The sequence below is a fragment of the Falco peregrinus genome, chromosome 1 (assembly GCF_023634155.1).
Source record: "Falco peregrinus isolate bFalPer1 chromosome 1, bFalPer1.pri, whole genome shotgun sequence".
Taxonomy (NCBI): domain Eukaryota; kingdom Metazoa; phylum Chordata; class Aves; order Falconiformes; family Falconidae; genus Falco; species Falco peregrinus.
The window spans coordinates 77,502,458-77,530,376 of NC_073721.1; the positions used below are offsets into that span (position 1 = coordinate 77,502,458).

The window sequence follows — 27,919 nt, forward strand, 5'->3', positions numbered from 1 at the left end:
TCATGATGGAAATCTTAAAGTCACAGGACTAGGCTGTCCCCATGTGCTGAAAGATGAGCCAACAGGGAAGACCACTGGTCTGGCTGAACAGAGAGCTTTGGCTAGAACTCAGGGGGAAAAAGGACAGCTTATGGCCTTTAGAAGAAGGGGCAGAGCAACTCACGAGGACTACAAGGATGGTATGAGGTTATACAAGGAGAAAATTAGAAGGGCCAAAGCCCAGCTAGAATTTAATCCGGCTACTGCCATAAAAATTGTTTCTATAAATACATTAGCAACAAAAGGAGGGCCAAGAAGAATCTCTCTCCTTTATTGGATGCATGAGGAAACAGTGACAAAGCATGAGGAAAAGGCTGAGGTACTTAATACCTCTTTGCCTCAGTCTTAATAGTAAGACCAGTTGTTCTCCAGACACCCAGCCCCCTGAGCTGGAAGACAGGGGCAGGGAGCAGAATGAAGCCCCCATAATCCAGGGGGAAAAGGGCAGCAACCTGCTATGCCACTTAGATACACACAAGTCTATAAGGCTGGATGGCATCTCCCCAGGGGTAATGGGAGCTGGCAGAAGTGCTCACTGAGCCACTCTCCATCATTTATCAGCAGTCCTGGCTAACCAGGGAGGTCCCAGTCGAGTGGAACTAAGCAAATGTGATGCCCATCTACAAGAACAGCCAGGAGGATCTAGGGAACTACAGGCCTGTCAGCCTGACCTCGGTGCCAGGGAAGGTTATGGAGCAGATCAGCCTGAGTGCCATCACACAGCACATGCAGGACAACTGAGGGATCAAGCCCAGCCAGTGTGGGTTTAGGAAAAGCAGGTCCTGCTTGATGAACCTGATCTCCTTCTACAAGATGACTTGCCTAGTGGGTGAAGGAAAGGCTGTAGGTGTTGTCTACCTGGACTTTAGCAAAGCCTTTGGCACCATCTCCCACAGCTTTCCCTGGAGACACTGGCTGCTCACGGCTTGGGCGGGTGTACCCTGCGCTGGGTTAAAAGCTGCTGGACGGCCGGGCCCAAGGAGTGGTGGTGGATGGAGTTACACCCAGCTGGTGCCCGGTCACAAGTGGTGTTCCCCAGGGCTCAGTGCTGGGGCCAGCTCTGTTTAGTATCTTTATCGACGATCTGGACAAGGGGATTGAGTGCACCCTCAGCCAGTTTGCAGGCGACACCGAGCTGGGGGGAGTGTTGACCTGCTGGAGGGCAGGCAGGCTCTGCAGGGGGATCCGGACAGGCTGGACCCGTGGGCCGAGGCCGGTTGTACCAGGTTCAACAAGGAGAAGTGCCGGGTCCTGCACATGGGTCACACCAGCCCCACGCAGCGCTACGGGCTGGGGGCAGAGCGGCTGGAAAGTGCCTGGGGGAAAAGGGCCTGGGGGTGCTGGCTGACGGCCGGCTGAACATGGGCCAGCAGCGTGCCCAGGTGGCCAAGAGCATCCTGGCTTGTATCAGAAATACTGTGGCCAGCAGGACAGGGGAAGTGATCATCCCCCTGTACTTGGCACTGGTGAGGCTGTGCCTTGAATACTGTGTTCCGCTTTGGTGCCCCCTCTGCAAGAAAGACATTGAAGTGCTGGAGCATGTCCAAAGAAGGGCAAAGCTGGTAAAGGGCCTGAAGCACAAGTCTTGTGAGGAGCTGCTGAGGGAACTGGGGAGAAGAGAAGACTCAGGGGGGGAGACATTATTGTTCTCTATAACTACCTGAAAGGAGGCTGTAGAGAGGGGAGTACTGTCAGTCTCTTCTCCCAAGGACGAAGTGATAGGACAAGAGGAAATGGCCTCAAGTTGTGCCAGGGGAAGTTTAGACTGGATATTAGAAAAAATTTCTTCACTGAAAGGGTTTGTCAAGCATTGGAACAGGCTGCCCAGGGGAGCAGCTGAGTCACCACCCCTGGAGGCATTTTAAAGACATGTACACGTGGCACTCAGGGACATGGTTTAGTGGTGAACTTGGCAGTGTTAGGCTAAAGGTTGGACTCAATGATCTTAAAGGTCCTTCCCTGCATAAACAATTCATGATTCTATGATTAGCAAACAATCCAACCACCTGAACTAACAAGTAACTGAAAGTGATAATAACAAAACTTCTCTCACATGGAGTAAAAACAATCGGACATACTGATTTTACCAATGGTTTTCATAAAATTTTCCTCATAGCAGAAGTATACCGTGAGATAGCAATGCAGAGATCTAATACAAATATCTATTCTAGTATTCACAGCTTTTTCTGTCTCTGAAGCTACCTGGTCTGATCCATTCACTTGCATTTATTACTCACTTTTCCATCTTAAACACATGGCAAGACAACTAAGGATTAACTTTTGATGACCCATAAGGGTAAGCCACAATGCAGCACCTCTTGACTTTCACTTTTATTCCTATGTTTCTGGAATACTATTTGCTTCCATGATTTTTTTTTCCTTACGAAGCAAAAAATTGTCAGCGGAACCAGCACGCCTCATGATCTGGAACTGTCAAATGAGGTGGTTCAGAAATGTGACTGATGTCCACAGGAAGCAACTGCTTGAGAGCAAGAGCTGTTGTAGCCTAACTGCTAGGTGCTACTCAAAGATAAGCAGTACTTCTCAGACTGTCGTCCTTGCATTTCTTACCCATGATGGGAATCTGTGCAGCGGTGGTGTGGGAGGTTTACCACCTGGGTCAAGAACACCAGCCTCAGAACTCACAGCTTCTCTTTGCCCTGCAGATAAGTGGTTCATTTCCTCAGATGCTCCAGCTTCTTCCCTCAGCGGGCCACGTTCTGTCTCCATCTTCTCCAGTACCCCATCATCATCAATGTCTGTCTCCTTCACTGGCCCATGGCAGGCTGGAGAGTCTGTTATGGGCTGGAACGTGCTAGCCTCTAAGCTCAATACACGATGTAAAGAATTAGTCCCTGGCTGTGGTTGGCTGTAATGTCTCTTGGCTAGTTGGATACTGTCTCTTGGTGTATTGGGAGTTCGTATTTTTGGAAAGGTCATACTACTACCAAGGCCACGTTCCTTCCCTGGACAAAAGGAATGTGCTGTAACAGCTGATGTTGACACAACCAGAGGTGGCTCAGAAGTTTGGAGACATCCTTCCAGCATGCTCATTATTTCTCCTGAAGAGGAGGAGTCCATCCGGCGGTGGGAGTTGAACCTTGCACTAGGGTCAGAGAATCGGGTGCTGTCCAAAGCCACTTGTCGCAAGGTGCTCACAGTGCTACAGTTTCCTTCCAAAGATGACTGGAAAGTCAAAGCCTCAAGGATTCTTGTGGCCTCAGCTGGAGGGTCCAATGATGCGGAATCAGAACACCCTAACCTGTGTTCAGAACTTACAGCTGGGAATAAGTCTTTCTCTGCGGAGAGATTCCAGCTCGGTGGGTCAGACATAAGCTTCAGTGTGCTCTTGGAAAGCAGAGATTTATCCTCTCCACCCTCAGTAAAGGTGCCATTGGCAAGGACTATGTTTGCTGTAGAGAGGACATGTTTGGTAGGTCCTGTCTGACACACCTGTCTGAAACCAGGTGCAAGAAGCACAGATTTCTGGTCTATCTTCTCAGCAAAAGACGCTTGTGATGCTCTGGGCTTCAGAGGATTACAGCTCCAAAGAGATTCAAAGGGAGGAATAGTGGTCATATCTACAAAAGAGGAGAACATATGGTTAGGGCATTCAGATCCTTGTCATCTAAACCACTGTAAAGTTGCTCATGTCAGTTGTATTTCAATAGCACCCTGGTCTGGTTAGGACTATACAGAATGGAAAGATGGCTGGGCTCAGCTATAACAGAAATGATATCTATTTATAATTGGGAATATTACTCTCTTTTCAAGAATTTCCCTAAAGCTTTTCACTATCCTTTTGTGCTATACAACCCAAGCAGTGCCTTTCAGCATCAAGGTTTTTTACAGTAAAACCACATAAGTAACTTATAACTTCCTTTTTTTTTTTCTCTCTGCACTTTCAGTTGCTATACTAGAAGATGACATAAAAGACAGATCCTAGATTGCCTCCATTGTTCTTTGTCTATTTAGTACCTGTACTTTATAATTCTTTTACTTTCTTCCTTTCCATAATTACTAGATTTAAAAATTCAGTTATACAGGTTCTGCTGAATAGTGTAGGAGAATTTGGAGTGGCAGAGGATGCTGCTTCACTTTATGATTTTGACTGAACTTGGCATTTATATCCATTGCCTGACTGAAAAGAACCTAGTCATAAGATGCTTTCGAAATTGCATAAATATGGGTGAGTGTGACTGCACAGCTATTGCTGAAAACGCTGCCTGAACATCAGACTCTACAGGCACTGCTGAACTAATAGTGGGATTTACAAGGAAATAGAAACAAACTGAAGACACAAAGCAACAGAGGGAAGGACAAACAGCAGAATAAATCACTGTTCATTGCCGAGAGGATGAAACCCACCCTTGGAAACACAGCTGAGAAAAAAGCAACCATGAGAGCCTGACCTTGGCATTCGAGTCACAAGGAACTTAATGCTAACAAAGCTGTTCCTAACACATAATGCTGATACACACAAATCCTGGCACACATTTTCCCCTGCCCCAGAACTCAATCATTAATGTAGACTGAAAAGAGGCCATTGATTTCAAATATTATTGGTATTTCTGCAGCTTCCTAGATGTGACAGGAGATGAAGCAGAGGAAGCTGTTACTATTAGCATGGCAAGCAAGAAGAGGTTTGTCTCTCTGCAGAGGCCTCTGAATTCAGCCTGGCACAGGGACAACTAGTGTGGGCTAAGAGGAGAGGGCAGAGTTGTTTACTGCCCAGAGAGTTGGGATCCAGGGAACGCTTAATACCAGATTATTAACGCAGCTTACCAGCCATTCTCTTTTCGTAAAGAGCCAGAAGGGATGAGAAAAAAAAAAAGTCATAAAAGCATTTTGCTAGAAAAATGGTGGGATTTAGAAGGAATTTTGCCCTATTCCCTTGCTGTGGAGTGACAGAAATGCCAGAAAGACTTCTGCAGGAAAGAAATGCCCCCTGCCTGCATGCCCAGTGGAGTTCTGGAAACTAGCTCATCTTACTGTGACCAAACTGAGTTAATTAAAAAAACCAACCAAACAACAAACCTCCACCAAAAAAAACCCACCCAGGAATAAAACAGTCAAGAGATAATTTCCTCTTCAAAAACGTGTTGTAATGAAGGGTGCTGATTTCAAACCCTCAAGACCAAAGTGTTCCATCTATCCCCCAAACAAGAACGACAAAAGCACAAGCACCATAAGCAGCTTTCTCAAACGCAACCCAATAGCACCAAGGAACCCAGCTTCTAAAGGCAGACTAGACAGCTGCTGCCTTAGCCCATTCAGTCCTCAGTTACTCAGCTCACATGCCAGCAGAAGTTCTGTGGGGATAAGGATAATTTGCATGTGGAGGTAAAGTGAAATACCTCAGGGACTTCTACTCTGCACCACTGAAGCAAATGGAGAGTTTTGCTATGTATTTCAGTAAGTGCTGCTAATTCAGGAGCTCAGTGGCTTATTTTAATGGCTAAAGCAGACTCTACAACAAATGAGGTCTGTACTTAATTGCTGATGGGAAACCAATTAAGAGTTTAAGGCAGGTAATCAACGTTATTCCCATTTTAAAAATAGACTCACTGAGGAACAGAACAATTCTACTGCTTGTTCACTGTGACAAGTGCTAATTTTTGACCAAGCTAAGAATATGACCCAAGAATGCTGACATCCACTCTTGTGGTGGTTACTAGGCTACAACACCAGGTGAGCTCATTTACCTTGCAATGTATCTTGAAGGGCTTCAATTTGCTCCATCAGCCTCTGATTACAGTTTTTCAGGTGGTGATTTTCTAGCTCAAGCTAGGAAACAACAATAAAAACCAGAAAATAATGCAAAAGTGTGTGCGCATGTGTTCCACTATACAGAATATGTCTTCATCTTTATTACATTCAAATGTCTTAACAGGAAAAGGAAAAAGGAGTGGGTAATTCTACCAGTCACCTTGAAATCCTTCTACCCAGCAGCTCCGCTGGACAACTCACTTAAACATTTTTCTGTGCTTTCATAATAGCCTCTGTATATACTATTCACACTTCTCAAATAGGTCTTTTTATTTCCTTCCCTGCAATTGTTCATCGTTTACTCCTGTTCCAGAAATAACTGTCATGAAAGAGACAATGAAAAAAAGTTACCCAGAAGGAGCATTCCGCCCCCCCCCCCAACATTCTGTGTGGTAAAAGGAGATGCCCTGTATCCAGAGGACCAAAATAAAAAACCCAAATCAACATTAAGGGTGTATTTACATTTGCAATTATCACACAAGTGATTCTTTTCAAATCTGCCTTACATCTTTGCTTGAAGTGTCTCAGCACACATCCTGAAACACAGCAGTGGTGTGCCCGAAGAGACTTTCCTCTTGACGGAATCTAATTGCACCTGTGGGGCTGTCTAGAGCAACTAATTTGCCACAGATGCAGAGTCCTTCAGTGGCAGTGGTCCACTTGTACACAGTATGCACCTAGAATCAGCATCTGGCACAAACTTCTCTGCCAATAAAGACACAGTATGAATGTATGGTCCTGGATTCACAGCAGGTCACACCTGGTCAACCCCTTCGTGCTGCACCAGTTAGTAATGTAGATGCACCACAAGTTTTCTCATATAGGAAAGTGGAAGAGAAGCACAGCAGCTCAGTGAATTATCTAGGCAATCTAACGAGATTACAGAATCACATCATAACACAGTGCCCACAGACTGCTTCTTTTAACTCCAACAAATCCCCTTTCTGGCATAAACAAGAAAATCTATGGCTTTAACTTGGAATAAAAGGGAAAGACCCAATAGCCCCACTCCCAGTTGTAAACTATTACTGCATCTTTAGAACTGCATGCTGACCCACCATTACTATCAGTTTCCCTAGAGGGTATTGACTTAGGCCCAGATAGAGGCGTAAGTCCACAGGATGGACAGGAGGGAGAAGTTAGACATAAGAAAATGCTGGGCAGTAGGAAAACAGCATTAGTCAGAGATGGCAAATTAAGGAAGAGCAAAGGGCATGTGTTTGTGTCACAGCTGCTTTGTCAGGAAAAAAAGATAGAACCCACACCCAGAGAAAACAAGGAGAGGCAGAGGAAAGCTAGGTGAAAGCTACCTATGAGTAGTTTACCATCTTCAGAGGCTGCTTTTGGGCATTAGTGACTTCATTCATTTATAGTTTGCCCACAGCCCTCAGTAAAAGGGACGACCCTAGCTCTGCAACTGCGTGTGCATAGGGCCAAACAAGCAGAAAGCCTGTGGCAGACTGACTGTCCTCAGACTGCTGTCCTACACAGAAGCCCACTGGCAGTGCAGCCACTGTATTTACTCACAAGCAGCAAGACTCACCTCTCTCAGCTTAAGTGTTACCCACTCTTTGATCTTAGCAGATTTCTCTTGAACAATTTTGGCTTCCTCAGTCCTCAACTGTTTCTGTGCCAAAGAAAGATTAGATGCATTAGAAGAGTACAACTAACTGTTCTCAGGAAGTTACTGCATCAGGACTTAAACACTGAAGTTCCCATTCCAGATGTAAGATTTAAGACTGCTATTTGGATATTATTATTTAGCTGGCCTCTGAAAATATCAAGCTCTAAGTTGTCTAACAGGGTCACTGGCATCAAATTCAAATGGTTGTTTCAAGGGTTTATTGTGCAACAGCAAAATCCAGCAGCTCAGGTAATTATTGCCCACCTACTACAGTTCCTTTTCAGTACAGTCTGCAACTTTTCCTCTTTTAGATGGTTTTGTAATGTTACTGTTGAGCATCCATAGTGTCCCTCCAGCCCTGTCCCCCCGTCTCCCCGAGTTGGCTGAAGTTAATAAGAACTAAGCAGTGCCTGTAAGTGATTTATAAAACACTGATTCAATTGCACAGGTGTAGAGTATGGACTTTAAAGGTTCAAGAGATGGAAACTAACACCAACAATGTATTTAACACATACAATATTCTCATTGAGAAAGTATATTAAAAAAAACCAGCAGACAGAGTAAAAAAATCTCCAAAACTTGACCTTGAAAGGCTAAGACATACTAGGAGGTTTTGAGATTGTGTAAATGGTTGTATGCTTACATATCCATTAAAACAGGTTCTAGTCCACACAGAAATGTTATGGGAATACTGCTGATTTGCACAATGAACATTTTTTCCCCCCAAGTATCTGCTTGGGCAATATTGCTACAACATCATTTTTGCATCTGTGTGGATACCACAATTACCTGAAGCCTTCTGTACATCTGCATGGCTTCATCAGAAACAATGTCACTGAAAAGTCTATCTACCTAATGATTTAAACAACTACAAGGAGAATTCAGTTCCAGGAGCAAGGGAGGGGGAATACACTCTGTATGGCACATTCAGCCTTGGTTTCTCAAATGGACACAGGTAATATTTTCTGATAGCAGTTGGTGGTTTCCCTGCCAGATTTTTTGTTTTAATGTAAACAAATACCAGTAATTATGATAATAAAAATGTCAGTGCTTCCTCTCCTCCCTTTTTAAGTTTTTCACACTGAAGAGTGTAAGTTCACTTAATGAATACCATATAAATACACAGTAGACTGCAGGAAATTCCCTACATCTTCACATTGCTTTCAAATCATCACATGCTATTTGTCACCACAGCTGCACATTTAAAAGCTCTTACTCAAATACATTTTCTGACTTTAAAATATACCTTGGCAACATTACGGGTAGCAGTAACATTTGTGGTTAAGCATAATAAAATAATCAAATCTAATGCTTCAGGATGAGGACTTACATTAGTTCTTCTCCTTGAATATGGCTGTATGCGCTGCTAATCAGGTACCAGCCTTTGCTGTAGTAGAGTACTGGACATGCCTACTGCTCTGAAATATCTGGCACATACAGTTGATCTGTCCTAGTCCTCTGAATATCCATATCAAAGTAATGCCTTTGAATTCCTAATAACCTAGAATTGTCTCAGATCAGGGACAAAGATGTAAAAGATTCAGAATATTGCTATGCTACACAGTGAAGTGCAAGTCAAGATTTTATTTAGGGCCTAAAGTAGAACAGTCACATAACAACAGCGCTGTCACAGAGCTTAGTAAGCCCTGCCTCCAAGCAGAGCCAATTCACTCAGGCACAGCACCTGTAGATGTAGTTATTGTGCTTTAAGACCCAGAGGCAGAGATTCTTTGTGTCCCGTACTATCGTATGGTCCAGACACCACCTCAGTGTCCTAGTATTAATGCTCTGAACTCCACAGCTTTCCCCATCCCAGTGAAAACAAACAGGATCCCTTACAGGAACCTTTCATGACCTTCCAGTGCTGCCACCATCCCACCCCATTCTGAAACTAAACTTCTAACCCTGATAAACAGTGTTTCTTGTCTGAAATTGTCCAGCTTTGGCTTTGATTTCTAAAATTTCATTTTGCCTCTTGTCACTAGAATAAAAACCCGAAACATTCTAATATTTTTCCCATTTATATTTGTTGATTTTCATCAAATCACACCTCACATTTTTGGCTAAATTGGAATTTCTTCCACCTTCAATTGGAAGAGCTGCTTCCAGACTTCGATCACTGTTGTAGCTCCTTCTGAACACCTCCTTTCTCCAAAATGCAGAAACTTCATGTACATTCTGCCTGAGCAAGCTGACCTGGGGATGTGACCTGAAATTCAAGAGTACTACAAAGACCTGATGCCAGACCACCACACTATACTTGGTCTCAGTAAGGGTAAGCTGTCTGAACTTTTTTTTTCCTCTTGAAACAGGTGATTAGTTAAATGTAAAGTGCAACTCAAATGGAAAAGTTTATTTTTTGTGTGCAATATTTTAATGAGCTATTTCCATTTAAAATTAATTAACTTTATATATACACATTATATTCTTATATACAACATAAAAGAATACTTCATTACTCGTGTTATAAAGACCACCGGGTAAGGCCTTTACTAGAGCTGAAATATAAGTCCTCCTGTAGATGCAGATGCTTTCTTGCACCAAGCGAGAATGGAACATACTAAGAACTATCCTTACTGGGAGACAGCTGCTCTTTTATGATGAGGACATCTGATAAGAGATGAACTATGCTAAAGGATTGCTGAAGACTGGGAAAGTCCCTTCCCAAAAAGCAGGATGAGCCGAGTCAGAGATGGCTACATAATGATTTTGCAGAGCAATCTATATGCTAGGAAGCCAGAGAAATACTGTGACCAGACCTTAGCATTACAATTCAGGGTCTCAGCACTGACTCAGCACTAACATAAGGAAGTCCATTAAGGACACTGGTCTCCTATAATGAAGGGACAAGGGCTACTGGGGCTGAATGAATGCTTTTGTATAAAAGAGAAAGGGAGGAGAAGACCTTGCACTGGGCAGGACAACTTTTTACAGCTGAGCTGAAGGCAAGTGAGAGGCTAATTAAGTAATAAGACATAGTCCATACCTTTGAAACATACATTACAGAGACCCTCCAACTCACGAAAGCTACAGATCTCCCTGTAGAAAACATCTTTACCTGTTTTGCTAGCTGTGTCTCCAATCTGTTGATCAGATCTTCCTTTCCTTGAACTGTGCCCATCAGCTCCTGACATTTCCTTTGCAGAGTGCTGTCCGATTCACTGGTCTTCACGTTGGCTAGTTTTATCTTCTTTTCCATAACTCTGACCTGTAATGACAATCAGAGAGAGAGAAAACCACCAAAATAATGCAAATTAAGAAGCTGACTGTGTAGTGGTAGGGCCCTAATGAGACTATTTGTGGGTTTCATATTTTTGAAATTGGGAAAAGAAGAAAATAAAAAACTCTTCAGGTCACACTTAGTTTATATCCATATTTCTGAATAGAATATTGGCCATTCATTTGTACTGCTGAAGCAGTAACAGATGCAAACTAAACTGTGAACAGATAAACACACTGTGGACTGTAAAATATTTGCACACCATTAGTCAAGGAAACCATATAGGCACTATAGTCTACAGAGACATATGGGCAAGGTACACCACATTTTCCTCCTTCGCAATACTGTGGTCACCTTTTTACTTTATTCACTACCAGGTATACACCACAAAACCCTGGCCGTTTGCTTCAGATCAAGATGTCTACAGGGAAATGTAATACAGAGTTCCTTTTTCCTCCTATCCCCAGCTTAGACAATGTTTTAGCAACTTCTGGCTTTCTGACAAGTCTTTTCACCCGACCTGCTAAGGAGTTACCATGTTAGATATTTCAGAAGCTTTGCCTGTCTTTGAGCTCCTACCAGTGCCAACACTTGTTCACCTCAGCAGGAGAAGCACCAGCATAATGCTCCTTCACTACAAAGTTCCAATGCACTGAAACCTAGATGCTGCTGAAGTCTTTCAGGTTTTCAGCAAGTTTTTAAAACTTCTTTGCTTTCTTCAAAACCTGTGTCTCTTAATATTGCAGTGGTTTATAAGACTTCATTTCTGAAGGTGAATTGAATTCCATCAACTTAACTCAAACCTGCTAAATGCAGCATTTGATGATGGGAAAGCATCTGGCTCCAACGCATCCCAGAGACACAAAACCTGCAACGAAACCAACTCCAGATACCGTTCATTTGGCAGGAGTTTGGAACCAGGAAGGTAGAATGCAGGCAATGATCTGAGCACTTCACAAAGTCTGTGCAACAGTTACTCATGCTCTGCTGAGCAGCCTACACTTCATACTTGTAGAAGCTGTGTTTTGTCCTCCTGTCTGCCTGCATTAGGCAGAGAAGCAAACTGCCTCTTCCTCATAACTGAATCAAAAAGGTAGGCACCCAACATCCGAGCCAGAAAACAAAGCCTGCTGAGTCGGATGTGTTTTCATTAGAGTTTAGGGTGATTATAGTAAAAAGAAATGGCCCCTCCCTTCTGTCTGATGCCCAAATGCTGACTCTGTACTAGAGGCTCAGAGAGGGGACTGCAAACATGTGATTCCCTTAATTGAGGTTGGCAGCTACAGGGAGCCCATTGAATTAACAAATCCAACCCCCCAGACTCCTGGAGAGAAAGATAACAAGGGATTTTGCACTTGATGTGGAGCCCTCATTTGTCAGCTGCTTCTCATTCACGGTGAATATACTTGTTAGTGGAAAGGAATGGTCCTACTCCTATGCTGTCACTTCTTCAGGCTGTCAGGCAGCAATGAAGTATTTCTCTAGGAACACTTACCTCTGGATGTTGGTATGGCTGCTGGAATGGCAAACTTTGAGGGTTGCTAGTCTTTAGGACCTGCCAATGCACAGCTACAGAACTGCTGGTGGCAAGTTATTGAAGGCAACCTCATTTTTCCTATACCTTCCCAGACAAGTTCTCCCTTTCTTGCGCATTCTCTGACCTGGACTTGACTTGCTCTCCATCTGCTCCCTTACCGTCATCACACCTCACCATATCATGGACACTCTATACCTAACATTGATGTGCCTGCTGGTACAAAGCCTCCTCCACTGGCCTATGGCAATAACTACATTTCCTGCTGGTGCTGTCACAGCGACAATGTTACCTTTGCCTATCTTGGCTGCACATGGACTTACCACTCTCAAGAACACTCTTCTTGACAAGCAGTTGCTGATCTAGCGTAAAGATCATAGCACAGTGACTAGGCATAGCATCTTTCCTATATTTAAGCTGGTCAGAAAAAAAATCTTGATGTAATATCAAACTGGCATGGAATAGCACATTCTGCAGACAGAATACCTTACTAGGTACTTCAAATTCTTGATTCCTAGGCAGTATGTTCCCCAGTGCTTAGAACACTGCCTATTCAGCCCTTCACTACTGAAGTCATCTTTGACAGCCATTCTTGGCCATCATGCATGGCTTAGGTCTGTGCTTCAGTCTCCAACTCAATGCTCTGTCCTGCAGCTTTTGTCCAACTGGAGGGAGCTGGTTCACTTCAAACCTTCTCTTCAGCAGCAGTCTGCAGTGATGCAGGAGCTCAGATCACCTGGCCCTTCCTGGCTCTTGTTTTTATAATACTCCTTACAGTGCAGACTGTACAACCGTCTGCTTCCCCAAAGTCTATTATTTGTAACCTGTTCACAAGCTGAAGTCTCTCCCTCCACCCTTCTCCATTATTGAAGAAGCACTGAAGGACTATCTTGGACAACATGCCTAATTTTTAGATGGTTACAGTAATATGCCAGGAATCCAGCTCTTACTGTTTTTCTCCATGGGCTCCTAAGCCAGAACAGTAATTACTAAAATGAAAATCCAGAACAGCTGATAGGTTCTGCAGACACACACCCTTACTTCCTTCACAGAACTTTCTCTACTTGTAGATAAATCCTTACCAATACTCTTAAGCGTTTGTTTCCTGAGGATGTGCCAGACAGCTGTATCTCCATGCTTTAATCCTGAAGTACGATATCCCCTTACTTTGCCATAACCAAGCATGCCTACCCTGTATGAGGGAGTAAAGGCTGTGAAGCCGAGGTAAATATACGGTGCTGGTTTTCACTTAGGGTGGAACACATTTAGGTACCTGTTCATAGCTCAGGCTCAAAGCCTGGGAAGTAGACCAGAAAATCCATTCACCACTGTAAATCAGTATTTCCCTAACAAAGCACAGCACTGCAGAGAGCTGTCTGTATGCTAGACTAGAGGGAATTCAGAGTAAGTTACTGCTAGCTTGTACCAGAGCAATCATAAGAGAATCTCTTACCTGTTTCTCTGCTTCCTCAGCTCTTTGCTCTGCTTCTATCACTCTCTGTTCCAATTCCTGCATCTTCAGAGCCAGAAGAAAAGGAGGGGAAAGGGGGGAAGAAAGAAGTAAAAGTTAATATCACCTGGAAATTCACCTGTTTTACTCAGGAATCTTTCATTTCTTGTGCAGGTCTACAGATCTTTGGCATCTTTTGGGTTAACTGCACAGCTTTGACCAGGAGAAAAAGCCTTTGACCTTTTCCAGTCTTCTGCCCTACTTGGAATTTACCGGAACTGTTTTCTCATTAGTGTGCTTCATCATTTATTACACGGGTCAAGGGAATAGTCTCAAAGTCTTGACCCCATCTCCACAATTTACACACCATGGGCTGTCCCTGCAAGAAGCCTGTCTACAGTGTGCCATTCTTTCCTGGTTTTATTTCAGCCAGGATTCATTTACATTGGCAAGTAAAAATGAACACATCTTGGAAAGCTCATAGCAGGTTCTTTATGATGCCACATAATAACCAACAAATACTTTTGCTTTGCCTTCAAAACCACCAGTCTCGTAACTGACAAGATTAACAATGATCTTAATTTTCCTATGCTTCTTTTAATTTTAAAAAGCTTTGCAAACTGACCATTCTGTGATTCTTTATCCGAGTATTGCTGCTATTGAAGTCAAAGGACACTGACTAGAATTGTACTCTAAATGTATGTACATCACTTCATTCTCAGTACGTGGGATTCCTCTAACAACTTACAGTTAGAGCCAAGTCATCTTTTTTAAATAGCAACTAAAGATCTCATTCAATGTTTGCAAAGTTATCTTCTACCACCTGCCCTACTTTGACGAGTCTCAGATTTAAGCCCAGTAATATTAAGGCAGTGACACTAAGTTTCATCCACTAAACTGCAAAATTTGAGGAATGCTTCAGAGTTTCCAGCGTTTACTTGTGTTTTACTAATGAAGGAACAACATAGAGGCAGCTTCAGAAGATTAAAAGAACCATGCTTCAAGCAGAAAAACTGTAAGGGGAACTGAGCTTCTTTTCTCTCCAATGCATTACTGATTCTTGATAAAGCACTGGAGCCAAGTATCCAGGTTGATCACTATGAGGACCAAGCCAATACTTCTGAAAATGTGACTTACTCCTCTTAGGTGGATCACCCAGAATGGAGATGACAGCATTCCTGTGTTTCCATTTCCCTTCCTTCAGATGGCAACAAGACAACTCTCCTTTTTGTACATACACACTGATCATAAGAGCAAACTGTCACTTATTGACAAACATATCAGAAAGGTACATATATGTAGACACATCAAGGGTCATATAACTAAAAAAGCCACGCCATGACAAATTCAAACCATGACGATCAGGAATGCCATATTTAGCATGACACATCTCAGGTATGCTTTTTCAGTAGAGCAATGAAGGACAGCACAGCCTATGGAGCTTAATGTTCAAATCAAGGACACTTCTTTGGCAGAGGAACGGAGAGATGCCACAGAAAATTGCACAGCCAGCCAAAACTGCTCTGACCAAAGGACCTGATCTCTTAAGAGTTTTAGAGACTGAGATCAAGGCAATCTAACACTAACAGCAGTGGTCTGGGTTACCACATGAGCCTGCGTCCATTAGGAACAGTGATCTACCCATGCATTAATCTCTGGATAGTCATACCATAGACAGGTAGCAGCAAATTATAAGGGTGAAAGACAGATGCTAACTGGAGACATAATACACCTTGTGAAACAAAGGCTTTTTATGACCAGCTTCAGAATCAATGGCCTGTGCTAATTTCCTGATGAATTGACAGTGTCTACATTACCAGCACAGACTTTAGATGAATCTCTGAGCCTTTTCCCAAAGGCTATCTATCCTTTTAGACTAATAACTCAATCCTCCACAAGGTGGGCAGTCTCCATGGAAGATTCATGTTATTTTAAGAAGACAGCACTGTTCCAACTGAAAAACACGTCCCATGTGACTCATGACAGTTTGCTTCACATTGCTAGCAGTCCTGGATCCTGATCAGGACAGAGAATGTATGTTGGGATCATTCCTCATCGCCAAAAAGTTATGAAACTTCCTGTGCAAGCAAGGTGACCTGGCTAAGTTCCAGTTCAATCAACTACTTTTGTCACCCTAATCCCCTCTGTAGCCCTAAATGAACTTATACATTTCTTAACTTCCTGTACTACATTGCTGGGGTTGTCCTACTATGAACTGTTAAATAACTGCTGTGTTTCTCATGTACACAGAATGATTACTTCACCCATCCCCAGTGTCAGCTGTCTCACCGGAGTATGTTCAGATTTAATATGTCCATGCTTGTAAGGCTCTTTCAAGTCCTTCAATGAATTACTAATAATGCTTGATATCTACGTGGGTCCTTTCGTTAAAAATGCTTTATACTTTGACAAATGCTACTAAGCAACTTGTCCCGGGTCACATAAAAAAACTTAGTGACCAAGCCAAATTCAACTCTTCTCCCAAACATTAGCCCAGACAGCTTGTATGGAGAGAAACAAGCCCAGCTGTATAGCCATGCTTGCATGAGACAAAAGAGGCTTTTCCCAAATGGTCATTGTTTATTGAATTAAGACAGAAGCAGGTTCAAAGCTACCCAGATGGCCTTTCTAAATGCTGCAGAAGATCCTCCTATCAACCATTCATTCACAGAGGCTTGCCCTCTCCTGATGGCTCAGAACATGCTAAATTGAGTGAAAAAAGTTCCTGCATGTCTCAGCCTCATTTTCCTCCTGTTGTTCCCTTCCAGAGCTCACTCCTAACCAGGTCAACTTGCTGCCAAGGCAACGGCTTGCTATGTCACTCACGAACAGAGGAGTATCTTTTTCTTTGTGCATGTACAAGAAAGTTAGAGTGGAAACTGCCTGCTTCCCAAGAGACTAGATCCCTGCCACTGTCCACAAGGCAGGACCCAGGGGTCTCACACCCTCCAGGAGTCCAGCAGGATTGCAGAGCTTTGTCTTGGAGGCCAGGGGCTGAGGTCCTTCTGTCACAGTGACTCACAGCCAGGCTCTCCACAGCTTGGGTGGCACTGCTTAACAGCTGAGACTGGGCTACCAATGTGGAAGTTCACACCATGTGAACTAGGGCACTGGCAGTTAAACTGTTGGGTTTTAAATTCCTCATGTTCTGAACCGTGATCTAGATTATTCAATCTAAGCGGATTTTCAAAATCTGTAGTATTTAAACTGTTAGCGTACATTGTATTACTGATGCCAGGCATGAGTGGTTGGGCTGGGGTTTTTTGTGAGTTAAAATAATAGTATCTGCTTTAAAATTGAAAGGTTGGTTATAGAGACTAATTTAAGACTGGGGGATCAGGTTTTCAAGCCTTTCAATCAGTAGCTTCCAGACCTCTGAGACAACCTAGCTGGTGAGCAAGTATCACACCACTGTTAACATTGCTCTTCACTTTCACTGGCAAAACCACTTTTTTTTTTTTCCTGTTGCTGTAAACTGTATCAGAGGATCACCCCAGATGGGCAGCACAGCTTCAAACTGAGCCCACTTCACATTTTTCAAGATCTTTCTCCCCCCAAATGTTTTTTGGAAGTGCAGTACTCTCTCCAGTATGTCTGAATCTCTACATTCTCACAGATAGAACTATAAGAAAAAAAAATTAAATCACAAGTGCTATAAAATCCATGATAAAAATCCTTGGAGCTGGCATCACTATATACAAAGCATGCACTTCCTTCAGTTTAGCATCACTACCCATCTGAAGGGGAGAAGGATGCAGCATGGACAGGAGCCCCTGTTGCTGTGACTACTGGGGAGCCCTGTGGCAACAGAGAAGGAGGTAAGGAGGGTCTGTGATCAAGTAATTGCAGAGCATTTGGGAACTTGAGGCACAGAACACTTCCCAACAGTAGTATTCAATGTGAGCATTGTGTGCTGAGCACCTGCTCTGGCACCTCAAGTCCACCTGCATCAGGACAGCCTGCCAGAGCTGCCCCGCAGTCCCCAAGGCTCTCCCAACATGACATTCAGAGCAGGAATTGCAGACCTGCTAGCTCTTTGACCCTTCAAGTAAGCCTGTGACAGGGCTGTACAAGTAGTTACAGAGTAACCTGATCACTGAACCAAACTGCTCCTTATTCTTAACAAAGGGAACATCGCTTCGACAGAAAGGCTGGATTAATGGCAGTCAGGCCCTTTCCTTGAGAAACCCCTAAAGCAGATGAAAATTTCATTCTCTGCCACAGCCCACAAGCCTCCCCAAACAGACAGTCAAAAGATTTGACAAGTCTGTTCTCCAAAAATAAAGTCTGATAGGTGGGTTGTGGTTTTTTTGTTGTTTTTGTAGATGGGTAGTCAGGAAGTTTCTCAAAACAGAAGTTAATAAACCATGGGGCCACATATTCCGTAATGCAGCAAATGTGAAGTATTGCATGAATACTGGTTAACTTTACCAGACCTGCACCACATCCATACTGTTGTGTTTGTTTGGTTTTTTTAATACAACGTCATCTAAATGGACTTCACAGCTGCTTCCAATGTTTCCCAAGGTAAGTAATCACTAAGGTCCAACTCAGCAGCTATCTCAAAAAGATGAAGAGGGTGCTTAAAATCGCATTATTTCTTAAGATATGATGGGTAGAATGAATGTTGCATGCAGTATACAGCATCAGTGGAAACATAATTACAGTGAAAGCAAGGATGAAAATTGCTCCACTCTGAAGCAGATACCATTTGGAGATTTTTACATCCAAAACCAACAAAGAAGAATATACACATAAGAGTTACATAATACAAAATGGAGCAAAAGTGAGTTTAGAACATATCTGTCATCAGGTACAGCTTAAAAGCATTTGGAGTAAACTGCAGCCAGTTGTAAAGATTTCAACTTCATTAGCAAACTGTGACTGAAAGAAACTGTTCTCACTTTCCAATAGTAACTGAATAGCTGAGCAATATTGGACTGGACTGTGAAAGCCACATTTTGAAACAAAGAAGGAACCCCACAGCAACCTACAAACTTAAATTTTATGCAAATTAGAGGTTAGTGAAAAAGCTTTAATTCAAATTGAAAGCCAAGTCAACTGAAGGTAAATAAAACCACCAAAAATCCACACCATGACAGAAATACCCACCACCCTCAAATATTCACCAGTCCTTTCCCTTAGGATTGCAAACAAGTTCACTTAGTGCACTTGAAAGATTAGTAGGAGATGCCTCTAAACCCACAAATGCCAGACAAGTTTCTAACATGCAGATCTCAAAGTATCTTGGTCCTGCTCTTCAGTATCCCCAGAATATTTTGACTGGGTATGCAATGTTATGCACTACATGTACCCCTGTTCAGTCTTAACTTTACAGCATAATTTGCACTCCTGTAAGCTTTTCTATTGTCAGCCAGGTCCTGATCCTGCTTGCTGTTCTTATCCAAAATATCCATCTTTGCTCTACAGCTGCCTCAGTCACTTTAGATAACCAGAATCTTGCTGGTACAGTGTTTTCCAGTAGAGTCTGAATACCTGGTGATTTTCCAGTAAACAAGGCTAAATTCTTATTTTCACTAATGCTACTTTACACCACTGTCAGTCACATCTCTATATCTCAAGTGATAAGCACAGTGCAATGACGTGCTGTGATCAAGGAAGAGATCCTCACTGCAAGTAACAATTTCACTAGATAGCTTTGTGTTTAGGAACTTTTTGCTTTCGTGCCATAACTCAATACAAAGCAGAAGCCACCACTGTCTCACCTTCTCAGCTAACAGCTCTCTGATCTTGCTTGCCTGCAAACGGAATTTGAAGAGCTGAGACTCCAGTGCAAGGCATCGCTTTTGCCAGTCCGTACAGCTGCCACTCTCCACTGTGAGTTCTGCCATTGTGAAGTTAATCATCCATTTGGGATGTTGTCCGAGGTGCTCTAAAAATCCTACAAAAGAGAAGGAGAAAAAAATACATATTTTAGACAGGCAAACCTTACACCCCTTATGCCTAGTCTTCTTTGGTCCATCTTACAGAAGTGGTAACAAAGGCCTTTTCTTTGGCAAACAGAAAATGAAATGGTACTGTCCAGGTTATTGATACTGCTGTCTCCCAGAAGTCTCTTTTAATGGATAACAGATAAATATTCAAATAAACTTTTACCTTTAGAGTAAGTAAATAATTTACTAATGCATCACACTGTATATACTACAAACAGCCTTACTGCCATCCTTACAGCCTTGTTCAGCATCTACCTGTAGACTAGGAGTATTTTTACTCCTGCCCACTTTGTACCAGCACAGCTCTAAACTCTCAAATCACTAAGACCTCTTAAATGTAACTCACGCCACGCCACACACCCGTTACTAACTTGGGCCACCAGTGCTTTATCTCATACAGACTGTGTTAAGAGGATGCAATGTACGAAGCAAGTGTTCCCAGCCGCTAACTACTTGATAGTCAGTCCACAATAAAAGTGGAAAAGTAGCTATACTACAGTATCTTAACAATCGCTCTGTTAAAACAAAGAGATCCCAGCCAGGAATAAACTAGGGCTGAAGACAAAACATGCGATAGGCTAAAGTCCTTGTAGACATCAGGAGATATACAAAACTCCACAAAGTGGAAACAGCTGTGGTTTTTAAAGTAGTTTCATTTTCTTACTCAATAACTATTTAAACATTTCAGATATCTTTTACAATGAAGACAAAGTATGTAAAATGTAGGTAATAAGTGTCCTTAATCAAATTCAGGCATTCATGAACACTCACAAGAAGGTTTATAATATCAGCTCAGTGTGTGTAGTCCAGCAGCCAGCTGTATTACTCTACGATAACAAATGTTGTGCAAAGCTAGAACAGTTATTAGTTCATCAGCTTCATCAAAACACTGAAATCCATACTTAAAGGAACTTCTCACCCATTCACAGGCAAAATTTGTGCTTTTCTGAACTGGGACTAAAGTAACAGACCAAGACTTGGGAGAGAGCGGTGAAGTCATCCAGTCTCACCACTTTCACAACTGCCTTTGCACAGTGGGAAAGCTTAAAATGTCGCCCTAGTTTTACTCACCTGCCAGGACATCTGGCTCATATTTTGCATGTAAGAGACCTGAGATTCAAATTACCTTAAGTATACATAATAGTGTAAGTACACATAACACAGCTAACAACACTACCCAGCTATATCCCCGCTGTTACGAGTTAAGGAAGACACTTCTATACCCTTTAGCTACAAACATAACCTGCAAGTTATTTTATACACAGGTTGCTATGTTCAGTAACAGAAAGTTTTCCAAGCGGCAAGCTGCCTGCCCTTCCAGTGATATGTGAAATACTATCCCAGGTCAGAAGGTAGGTTTAAGTAAAACAAGGAAAAGGAACGCTCACGTCCGGTACTGCATCACTGAAAACACCCTGCGATAGGAAGAAAGACCAGTATCCTACAAGCAGCTTTACAGAAATACAGAGGCCATCCTTTTCGACAGCCCAGTCCACCACATGGATCTATTCTCTAGCCCTAGCTCCTTACCAGGCATTTAGCCAGGTTACCTCTGACATACAACATTGTAGGGTTCCCCTCTAAGGTAGTGCTACCAGTCCTTTTTAAGCCAAAAGAGTACACGAAGTCATAGAAAGATCCTACACCACCCTAAGTTTGTTTACAGCCAGCTCTGTTCTGGATATAGTAATTCAGGTCTCGGATGAAATTCTGTTGTCTTTCATACCAGGCAGAAAGAGATTTTAGTCTTTATTCATAGAGTTCAAGTCCAAAGAGGACACATGAAAGAATGGGATAAACCCTAATGGCACAAAGTAGAATGAATCTGATTTACCACACAGCTTATGCCACAGCAAAAGTAATTTCCTCAGACAGTCCATAATTTCTGGTTGAACTAGACTTCCTGTCCAGAATGGGGCATTTTAAGACCAGGATAGATGTCCTGAATCATTGTCCTGTTCCTTCTCACTGTAGACAACCGCATGATATAATCCCATTCATAAATTAACACAGCCCTTTCCCTAGAACCATGTAGGCAGTTTTGCTCCCACTATTCCTGTTGTTCTACCTCACCCCTCTAATGAGCTGCCTTCTAATTACCAGCATAAATATAATCATAACCAGCTTGCATCTGTTCATTCTTGTAGATTATTGCCCTTCAGCTTCGCTAGTTTTTTTCCCTCCCTCATATTTACATCTTGGTATATTTATAGATATCAAAAGCTTCTCTTAAAAGACCTTATTATGCAAAGCTAGAGATAAGAGGCTCTTTTAGTCTCATAAGAAAAGCTCACCACTCTCCCTCTGCACCTGTTTCAGCTTCAGCACACATCATATAAGAGAGTTCGGTTTCATCTTTCTTGCTCCCCTTCATAGATATGGGTGACCACAACTGCACCTGAAAGGCAGCATGCAGCCTCACCAAAGCTTTGTGTAAAGGCATTTAGTACTTTCCACTCTCCTGGGGAACCGCACCTCACCTGATTGCATCTGCCTTTTTTTACAACCACATTATACTCGTGGGCAACTTTCACAGACAAGCCAACGCAACTGGAGCAGAAGAATCTCAGCTGCCTTCACCAGTGCCAGACATGGGAGCACAGGGGGCCCATTACAACGATACTGGAACAGATTAATAAAGTACAGGTCTGTGCCAAATCTCCACAAGATCAAGAATCTCTGTACTACAGGCTATTGTAAATTTTAACAGGCCCATGGTTGCCCTGTGATCGATTAGTATATCCAGATCTTTTCCTCCTCTGCTGTTTCTAAGTAGGGCTCTCCTAGGTTTCGTACCCACTTTATTACTACTTCTAATGTGCAGTTTTACTTTGTGTCATTAATCTCATCCTTACTAATCCCCTGGGTCAGCCAGCTCTCCCAGTAAGATACCTACCTTCTAACAGCCCCTGGTTCAGCACAGTGTTGTCACATTCTCTTTTGTCATTTCTTTGTCTTATAAATCTTCTATTAATCCCCATCTCCTCTACTTAAGCTAGTAACTTCCCCATGTGGCATCACATTAAATGATTTCTGAAGACCAGAGATTAGATTTACAGCTTTTCCTCTCTTTAGCTAAAACCTTACCCTTTTTCACGGAACAATACTGTACCAAACTGTCTCACATTTACCCTAATTTAGGACTTCGAATTTATTCTGAATTCTCATTTACTGTTAAACGCATCATTCCTTCTCCCTCACTCTCCTGAATGTAAGCAGTTTATTTGTACTTTATGAATTACAATATCGACTTTATTTTGACAGACTTTAAATCCTTGCTACTGGACCTGCCATTTCACATGCCTTTTTGTGTAATTCTTAACCATCTTAATCCACTAAGTACTTTGATTCCCCCCCACCCCGCCCCCAATATTGGTCCTTTCCATAACAGATAAATAGTTTATACTGTTATATGAACCATATTTATATAGTTAGACAGAAGTGGTCCTTTTTTCCCCCCTTTGGCATATTAAGAAGTTGGGGATCAGATACTTTCAGATGAAGTATTCTTACTTTAAGAACTTGGTAAACAGGAGGCAGACACTTTGTTCAACCAAGCTGAGATTTTTCAAAACTTCATTCTTAAATGCATACAGACGCTTCTTAAAGAGTAGCTTGATTTTCAGTGTTAAGTATCAAACAACTTCCAGTGAAGTTAATGGGAGCTACAGACTCCTTAGAACTTAAGCCAGGGAAAAATGACTGAACCAGCTGCTAAATGCAGAGATGAGACCTCTAGTTTTTACTGTATCTGTAGGTTTTGCCTCTAGTTTTTACTATATCTGTAGGTTTTGATCGACATCAGAGACAGTTCTGACAGTAAATGTTATATCCAAAATAAATAAGAATGTATTTACTTGAAGTGCCCATATCCAGTTGTAGTTCTGGTAAAGATAAAATTTACACCAGAATGTCATGGGGTTTTGGAGGGGGTTTAGACCAGAATAAGCCAATGTCCCAGATATTGGCGGATCCAGGCTGGAATTCACAACACTTCAGAGACCTCATGTATTTCCACCTGAAAAGCCTTCTGAGAGTAAAAAGCAATTAATCAATGTGAAGACTTTCAGGTGCAGGTATAAATGCAAGTGTTTGCAGCTTTGTTCACTCAGTGCAAACGAGTGAAACAGTGTTTCTGTATCTCAAACAAGAGCATCTCCTCAGCTCAGGAATCGGTTTACCCAGGCTGTTACAGGGGATTCAGTCAGCACAGGAGTGCAGCTCTTAGCAACTGCCAGTAAAATGCACCAGACCCCTCCTGAACACCAGAGCTGAATACTGGTCTGACTTCTTACTACCATCTTACTACAAAAGGAATCAGTAGAAATGTAATAAAGGTAACATGTGAAGGAAGTGGGATTTCTGCCCATGTCACTGCATCAACACCAAGAGGGTCACCAGTACGGGCAATGGACAAAACTCCATGTGGAAACCCCAGACTATTAATCAACTCCTTGCCCAAAGTCACCCAATTTTCCACTCCATAAACAGTTTCACCCCTCAGCTTTTTAACCCAGAGGCCGCTGGAGTCGTCCAGCCACACAGTCATTTCTCGTTCATGAGCGCGGCCTGGCACGTGCACGGCACGGGGAGGGGGACAGGGGGCAGAAATAACGTGACAAGCTGTGGGAAGGGCAAGGTTTGATGGGGGTCGGGGGGTGGTAAAAGAACTGTCCCTCCGCATCAGCGCGGGTGGCACGGCCGGCGGAGGCGCCCGAAGGCGGGAAGCGCGCCCCTGGGTTTGCCACCGCCCCTCACACCCGCGGGCGAACCGGGGACACGGAAGGGACCGCGGGCTGCAGCTTCCCCCTCGCCCGGCCGTTCCTCCCCCCACCTCCTCCGTGCAGCTTCAGGGACCGAAGCCCCACACCCGAGGACCAACCTATTTATTTCAGCCAGCGAGACTCAATTAACAGATGACACTGCATCACCCTCACAACGCTCCCGTCGGTCCCCGGACCGCCGCCTCGAAGAAAGTCAAGGGGGGGAGAAGGGCTACGATAGGCAGCCCCGCACAAACCCGCCCTCCGCAGCCCCCCACCGTCCCCTGCCCACCGGCAGACACGTCCCCCGGCAGCCAGGAGGGGACCCGGGCCGCGGAGCGCCGCCCCGCCCGCTCACCTTGGCCGACGCGGGGGTCTCGCCCCGCCGGAGCAGGGCGGTGACAGGCGCAGCCGGCGGCGTCCGGCGGCTCCGGACCCCGTGCGGCCGCGGGGTGCCGGCCCGTGAGGCGGGCGGCTGCGCGGCGCCGGCTGGCAGGCAGGCAGGTGCCCGGTGCCGCTCCTGTCCCATTCAGCACTTTTCCATTCTCCCAGCGCTCTCCTTCGAGCGGGAGAGCCCGGCTCAAATATCAGAGCCGGCCCTCCCGAGGAGCGCAGGAACTGACATCACCCGCCCCGGGCTCTTAACCCCTTCCCGGCCTCGGCGGCGAGGCAGGTGGGGCGGGCAGCGCTGCCCCGGGTGCTGGGGCGGCCGGCGGGGCGAGGAGCTACTGCTGCGCTGTGCCCCTGGCGGGGACATCCGCCTCCCCACCCGCTCTGCAGGCCCAGGGGCTTCTACTAAGGCCGGGGTTGCGAAGAACGGGCCAGGGCTGCCGGGGCGTCCCGGGCCGGGCTCCCTGCGGCCGCCCGGCGCGCCTGCCCGCTGCTCCCTCAAGCCGGGAGCGCTGCGGCTCCCCCTGCGCCGGGCAGCCATCTTGTGCCAGGTGCCTTCGGGCAAACGCCGGTCGGCGCCGGAGGCCCCCGCTGGGCAGAGCTGCTGGCGGCTGCAGGCTTCTTCCTCGGGCCTGCCCAACCGGCAGGTGCTGGTGTCGGGCCCTTGTCTCCTGAGATCCCCCTTGCAGCCGTCTCCCAGCCTTCGGAGCCAATGTTCCCAAACCGCCCCCAGCCCTGAGGCGCAGCGGTGGTTTTTGGGAGCAGCCAGGCAGGGAGCTGGCACTCGCTGCGCCATGCAGCCCGCACCTCCCGCCACAGCCCTGAGGGGCCGGTGGAGCGACCCAGCCTCCCCTGGAGCACCCCTCACTGGTTGTAGACAGCCCCAGGGCGTGGGGTTGGTGCCAGCTTAGAGATGAAAACCAAACTGGTGTAATGATGGCTCTCCTGACCAGAGGACACCATCCTGCCCCACATACTTGGGCCATCTCTCACACAAAATGGCTCAAACAAGCAGGTCTGAGGCTTTGAGCATTCCTAATGATAGCTGCCAGCACACAACTTATTTTATTCAGGAACGGGGCCACCACTTACTGAGCTACTTTACATGCAGCAATATGAATATATATTGACTTACATGAATATATATTACCTGTGTTACTCGGAGCTGACACTTAAGGAGGGTGGCAGCCAGGAGCAAGTGTGCACACAGCTGTCCCCGGCTGGCTGAGCCGACGCTATGGCCCTTGGTACTGAGCAGACCAGGGCAGGCACATGGAAGCAAAAGAGGCTGGAGACAGAATGGGCCTGCATGACCGAATGCTCCCAGGGCTTTGGGCCTCAGATCAGTGTGTTTCAAAGCAAGAGTCACTCTGGTTCAGGTTTAGCAACTGCATGTTAGTTACTCCATCATCAGGCACATTACTTCCGTCAAAGATACTGTAAAAATTTGCCTGAGAGGCTCTCCTTAGTGGGGATAATGACAGTCATGCTGACATGTATCTCCCTGGCCAGTTTGCGTGTGCCTTTCACATGGCCTGCTTTTCCACCATGAAAGGTGGGCTCATCTCCTCAAGAAAGTGAGTGTGGCTTGCTGGGAAAGAGCAGCACCAAAAAGGTGATGTCTTGAGTGATTATGAGAGAGCCATGAATGCTCTGAAACTGTGCTTTGGCTCTTTTGTTGAGACTACCCACGAAAATGGGGCAGTCTGAAATAAACAGGTTCGCAACAATCTACGGAGAAAGCAGGCAGGAGAACTGAACAAAATTATCTCCTAGTACTGCAAGCAACACAGTTAAACAAGATCTGAAGTGTGGTTATCTGGCTCACAGATATCGCCTGGTCCGAGATCTGCTGTTTATTAAACTTTTGTTGTAAACTCTTTCCTCACATTGATAGTGTACTTTCACTGGTGTCTTGGCAGAGAATGGGTAGCAAATCACTTACTATGCACAAATAAAAAGACAGATGTTATTAAGTGGTTAAAATTTAGAAATATAACTAAAAGCAGAAGGTCAAGATTTGGACACTAGAGTGACTAAAGGTAGACTCTGAAATCTATACCTCATTATCCGAATAAGTAGTCAGATTTCCAAAGATGCTGTGGACCTTGCAGTTGCCTAAAGTTTGTTTCACTTCAGATTTCTCATCCGTTTCCAATTCCATGGGAATTTGGCTGAATTAAGCTGCCGGTTCCTTTCTAGCTGAAAGACAAAGCATGCAATGCAGAGCTGGTTCAAGCAGAGAGCAGGATAGCACTACACAGAAATGGCCAGAACTCCAAGGGGAGGCAGGCTAAAAACTGAAAAGAAACAGGTACCTGGTGAGGAGCTCTCCCATTTGGCCAGCCAAGCAGGGACGGGCAGGGATACAGGCAGAGATGGAGCTGGCTCTTGGGACAGTGTCACCCAAAGAAATTTCTCCGGCAATTCCCAGTGGAGGAGACTCCAGTTGCCTACAATCTTTCAGATTGTTGCTTAAAGACTGTAAATTGTGTGTGAGCCTATATTAATCATTACTCCCAATGATAATATAGGAATTGTAATAAATAACCAGAACCAACACGATCTGTGGCTCCCTATAGGTGTTTCAGGAAGCGAAAGGTAGCTTCATGCTTTAGAGAGTCCCCTCCTGAACTGAGGCTGGCCAAAGACAAAAAGGGAAAAGGAGCTTCATGCTCCCCATCCTATTCTTGACTCCTTTCAGTCATGGCATGTGACCACAAATTCTTAATTTGAGTTTTATGAGGGATTTTTATTCTTCCTTTAAGGGCACTAGTCAAGTTCTCTCATTTGCACCAGCAAAGCCAACAGGACTTGTATCAGTAACTGAAATGTCAGTCTGGCCCAGTGTTTTTCCCAGGCAATGAAGCTTGACTGCCAGGACATTCCTCAGCCACTGAACTTTATACAAAGTACCTCCCCACACACCTTGCTTTAACCCCTGGAGGCCCAGAACCACATCAGCACTCATACAATTATGTGCTGCCATTTCTTTCACGCAATTATTCTACAAAGCTGTGTCTCATGCCTTCTGTCACTCCTGTTAAATTATCTGACAAAATTATTATTAAAAAAAAAATAATGAAAACGTGGCTTCCATTAAATATTGAAAATAGAAAAACATTTTTTACTTCAGAGGGAGAAGGTTGTAAAAACAGCCAGTAGTTTCTCACAGT

The 27,919-nt window shown here is 44.3% G+C and overlaps 1 protein-coding gene across 1 annotated transcript in view; it reads right to left on the reverse strand.

Moving 5' to 3' along the window:
* The window catches only part of PLEKHH1 (pleckstrin homology, MyTH4 and FERM domain containing H1), a 53,843-nt gene extending 28,878 nt beyond the window's left edge, over window positions 1–24,965 (reverse strand). Inside the window, exons 1-7 of the mRNA XM_055791521.1 lie at window positions 24,712–24,965; window positions 19,363–19,538; window positions 13,640–13,702; window positions 10,491–10,640; window positions 7,352–7,435; window positions 5,745–5,826; window positions 2,611–3,620 (exon numbers count right to left, since the gene is read on the reverse strand). Coding sequence (XP_055647496.1) covers window positions 2,611–3,620; window positions 5,745–5,826; window positions 7,352–7,435; window positions 10,491–10,640; window positions 13,640–13,702; window positions 19,363–19,503 — 1,530 coding nt within the window. The 5' untranslated portion in view covers window positions 19,504–19,538; window positions 24,712–24,965. The remainder of the gene's footprint in view (window positions 1–2,610; window positions 3,621–5,744; window positions 5,827–7,351; window positions 7,436–10,490; window positions 10,641–13,639; window positions 13,703–19,362; window positions 19,539–24,711) is intronic.
* Between the last annotated feature and the right edge of the window lie 2,954 nt (window positions 24,966–27,919).